A 2,356-nucleotide genomic window follows, 5' to 3' on the forward strand; every position below is an offset into this window, starting at 1 on the left:
CAATCTCAGAGAACCAGCAGCAAACCTGGAATACACAATCCCTAAAAAAAATTACATGGCAATCATTATCTTTACTCAAAATGAAGATGAAACACAGAGAAAGTCATTCAAATCCAAAATCAACAGTCAGACAAAGCATAGTCCAAATGTATTCTTAGGCTGTAAGCACATGGAATTCAAAAAAAAATAAACTTTCTGAGATTAAATATTTCTATAATCAATGAGAGCACTTCTTGAGTCACTCTTCATCAATCTGTTATTATGCCCAGGCCTCTCTATTACGTCACTGTTCAAACAGAATTAACTTCAAGTGTTTTTTTTCTCTAGGATCTTCCTCAGAGCCTCTGTGACATCTCTGTTTCTCAGAGAGTAAATCAAAGGATTCAACATGGGAGTGACTAGGGTGTAACCTAAGGAGGCCACTTTACTCAGCTCAGGAAATCTGTCAGGAGTGAGATACATGAAAGAGACAGCACCATACAGCACACTGACGGCTCCCAGGTGAGAGCTGCAGGTGGAGAAGGCTTTCTTACGCCCCTCGGTGGAGCGTATTTTTAAAACTGTGGACACAATATACATATAGGACACAATAATGATGATGATGGTAGGCAGAATGATAATGCTGCATAAGAAAAAAGAAACCTTCTTGTGAATGTAGAGGTCAGAACACGAAATCCTCTGAAGTGGACGGTCATCACAGTAAAAGTGGTCAATGGCCCGAGAAGCACAAAAGGATAAAGTAAATGTCATGCTGGTCTGAAGAACTGAGCTGGTGCAGCCACAGAAATAGGAGCCAGCCACCAACTGAGCACAGAGATGTGCTGACATCTGGACAGAGTAGAGGAGTGGGTTGCAGATGGCAATGAAGCGGTCATAAGCCATGGCTGCCAGGAGAAACCCCTCAGTCACAATGAAGAGGGTGAAAAGAAAGAGCTGGGTCACACAGCCTGCAAAGGAGATGGACTTGCTCTGAGACCAGAAGCTGACCAAAGCCTTGGGTGCAATAACAGACGAGTAGAAGAGATCAATGAAGGAGAGGTTGCCTAGAAAGAAGTACATTGGTGTGTTCAACCGGGGATCAGTCATGATAATGGCCATCATGCCAACATTCCCTAGGAGGACCATGGCGTAGACCAGCAGAAATAGCAGGAAGAGGAGAATGTGGAGCTCTGGGCGGACCCTGAAGCCTACAAGAATGAAGTCAGTCACTTCTGAGTGATTGCTTGTTCCCCTGTCTCCCATGGCAGAAACCTGCTGAGACACACAGGCAAAATAAACAAATCCTGGCTTTGATTCCAGTGACATAAATATCCTCAAGTGTAAAAATAGATTATTTACAGCTTAATGCATATGAAGCAATTTTAATGCCAAAAAGAAGCTAGAATTTGTATCAGATACCACTAGGCTTCTGAAACTGTTATTCTATTAAATAGGGAAAGAAGTTCTTTGGTTATTTTATTTAAATAATACTTTTGCAAGGACTTCATTAAGATAATAGCATATTTTTTTGTCTAAACTTACTCTCATATGAATTTCTAGTATTGTTTATAGCTAAAAATTATCTTTATATAAAATAGTCACATCACATGAATTGATAAGCATAGAGAAACAGATTGAAAAGTTTGTACTATATGAGAAAAGTTTTAGATAAATAAATATTTTAAATTATGTAGTAAATTGCTATTTGCTATGATTTTAAAATGCAAAAATAAGAGTAATATTAATTAAAAAGAGAGTATTGCATAATAGTATCTATGAGTGTTTGTAGCTGTTGTTAGTCAAATCAATATTTGAATCAGTACAAAATGGTAATAAATATTATAAAATATTTTGACCTTATTATACCTCTATTTATTTAGTTTGCATTACCCATCTGTATCCATCTTTGAAAATAGAATAAAATAGACATTATTGACACGTTAAAATTGATTACATAAAAAAATTACTAAGCCGAGGTAAAACAAAACCCTCTAAAGCTTTTCCAAATACACATTCCTTTTCTCAGATCAAAGCCATTCCCCCAAATAAATGCATTTTTATGACTCATTATAAATATTTCATTTCCATTAGTAATTGTTTAAAAAATGCCATAGTCTTTTCACCCTCGTTTTGAAGCAGAGAGAGAAGCTGGTGAACATTCCAGTCCTTACAGTGCAATGACTGACTTTCTACCAGAGCTGCATCAATTCAAGGGATGGCGCTCCTTAGTCAGGGCAAGCAAACTTCAGGAAAATACCTAGAGGAAAGTTCCTTTCGTGAATTCTAGTATGTTTTATGTGTCTTAAAATAAGGATAATAGTGTAGCCATGGCTATTTAAGGACCATAGCAACCCTGTGTCATCCAGAGTCCATGAAG

At 37.4% G+C, this 2,356-nt stretch overlaps 1 protein-coding gene across 1 annotated transcript; it reads right to left on the minus strand.

The window, feature by feature from the left end:
- Positions 1 to 306: 306 nt before the first annotated feature.
- Positions 307 to 1,254, minus strand: LOC105101028 (olfactory receptor 9K2). The gene has a single exon (XM_010994116.3). It carries the CDS (start codon positions 1,240 to 1,242, stop codon positions 307 to 309), a length of 936 nt encoding a protein of 311 aa, XP_010992418.3. The 5' UTR covers positions 1,243 to 1,254.
- Positions 1,255 to 2,356: the final 1,102 nt, after the last annotated feature.

The sequence above is a fragment of the Camelus dromedarius genome, chromosome 11, assembly GCF_036321535.1.
Source record: "Camelus dromedarius isolate mCamDro1 chromosome 11, mCamDro1.pat, whole genome shotgun sequence".
Classification (NCBI taxonomy): Eukaryota; Metazoa; Chordata; class Mammalia; order Artiodactyla; family Camelidae; genus Camelus; species Camelus dromedarius.